This window comes from Octopus bimaculoides, chromosome 4 (genome assembly GCF_001194135.2).
Source record: "Octopus bimaculoides isolate UCB-OBI-ISO-001 chromosome 4, ASM119413v2, whole genome shotgun sequence".
Lineage (NCBI taxonomy): Eukaryota > Metazoa > Mollusca > Cephalopoda > Octopoda > Octopodidae > Octopus > Octopus bimaculoides.
Window position 1 is genome coordinate 145,136,280 of NC_068984.1, and position 1,672 is coordinate 145,137,951.

The following is a 1,672-nucleotide window of genomic DNA, read 5'->3' on the forward strand; positions in this document are numbered from 1 at the left end:
AGAAGGGTGCTGAAAAGTTCCTGGCTTTGGGTAAAAGAAAATACAGGGGGATCGGTTAATTATGATTTTATTCAACATATTCCGCTCTTAGATCCACACACTTATTGCAGTGATCCTTCAGTTTTTCTAAGCCCTGTGAAAGAACTTGGAAGGTTTGGCCTCCAACCAAGCCTTTCATGATACCCTTAAAGCCAGGAACTTTTCAGCACCCACTTATAAGTATACCTCAGTGTTATATCTCTTGTTCTATTTCCACCCCTATTACTCTGACCCACTCTGCTACAATATGAGTAACCATGTAATTTCCCTACACCATGAAACTTGATCTGTTCTGTCCCCTCCTTTCATAATTTAATCCTTCATCCCACAGAATAAAGTCCCCTACCTCCCTCCCTCCCTACTGTGGCCCCATTCAAGCAAAGGGAATCTTAGTCTTGCAGGCTGCTGCATGGTAACCTCACTAGCGCTGGTGTGACAAAAACAAGGCACCCACCACATGTTGTAGAGTAGTAGATTATCAGAAAGGACATCCAGCCCCAGAAACCAAAGCAGATATTTGACCACAATGCTGTCCTCACACCGATCAGAATCCTGTCAAACCATCAACCCATGCCAACATAGAAATTGGACATTGACAGATGGTCAATTACATGATTGTTATAAATGAATGTCATTCTAACAAGAATCCTTATTATTATTATTATAATTATTATTATTATTATTATTATTATTATTATTATTATTCAGTAGTTTTATTTTTATAACGTGCTTTCACTTCACTACCGAGCGCAGCTCTGTGCGCCTTGGGTATGTGCTGTGGTTTGCTGTGGTGCTCTTATGTTTACTGTATTGAAAGTGTTTTGTGTAGAATGTGTGCAGTACCCAGTAGTGCAATTTTCTGTATGTTATATATATTTTTTATTATTATTATTATTATTATTATTATTATTATTATTATTATTATTATTATTATATATACACATATATACAACACACTTCCTTCAGTTTCCCTGGCCTAGAGTAGAAGACATTTGCTCAACATGCCACACAGTGGGACTGAACTCAAGGTCATGTGGTTGGGAAGCAAACTCTTACCACACAGCCACCCCAGTAATAATAATAATTATAATGATAACGATGACGATGACAATGATGATGCTAATAATTACATTGAAGAAGAAAGTAAAAGGAATGTCTGTGTTTAGTTTCAGGTGTACCCCATCAACGGAACCAGTATGTTTGGAGCGAAACCCTTCTATGGCAATGAGGAAAACAAATGGGGATGGCTGTTGGTGATGGCAGCATTCTTCAACCAAATGATTGCTGTTGGTGGAGGATTTTCTCTTGGGATTTACCATTTGGAATTTAGAAAATATTTCCAAGGAACCTCAGCTGAAGTGTCTCTTGTCAGTTCTATTTGCATTGGAAGTCTCATGGGTGCCGGTAAGTGACATCTACACAACTATTCCTCTCTTTCCTTCCTTCCTTCCTTCCTTCCTTCTTTCCTTCTTTCTGTCTTTCTTTCTTTCCTTCTTTCTTTCTTCACTTCTTTCTTTCCTTCTTTCTGTCTTTCCTTCCTTCCTTCCTTCCTTCCTTCCTTCTTTTTCTTTCCTTCTTTCTTTCTTTCCTTCTTTTTCTTTCCTCCCTTCCTTCTTTTTTCTTTCTTTCCTTC

The 1,672-nt window shown here is 38.2% G+C and overlaps 3 protein-coding genes across 3 annotated transcripts in view; 2 read left to right on the forward strand and 1 right to left on the reverse strand.

Moving 5' to 3' along the window:
• The window catches only part of LOC106878757 (uncharacterized), a 401,005-nt gene that overhangs the window by 248,444 nt on the left and 150,889 nt on the right, over positions 1-1,672 (forward strand). The window lies entirely within an intron of this gene.
• The window catches only part of LOC106878761 (uncharacterized), a 148,047-nt gene that overhangs the window by 109,101 nt on the left and 37,274 nt on the right, over positions 1-1,672 (reverse strand). The window lies entirely within an intron of this gene.
• The window catches only part of LOC106878762 (monocarboxylate transporter 14), a 47,661-nt gene that overhangs the window by 35,752 nt on the left and 10,237 nt on the right, over positions 1-1,672 (forward strand). The window contains exon 3 of the mRNA XM_014928086.2: positions 1,206-1,443. Within this exon, the coding sequence (XP_014783572.1) occupies positions 1,236-1,443 (208 nt within the window). The 5' untranslated portion in view covers positions 1,206-1,235. The remainder of the gene's footprint in view (positions 1-1,205; positions 1,444-1,672) is intronic.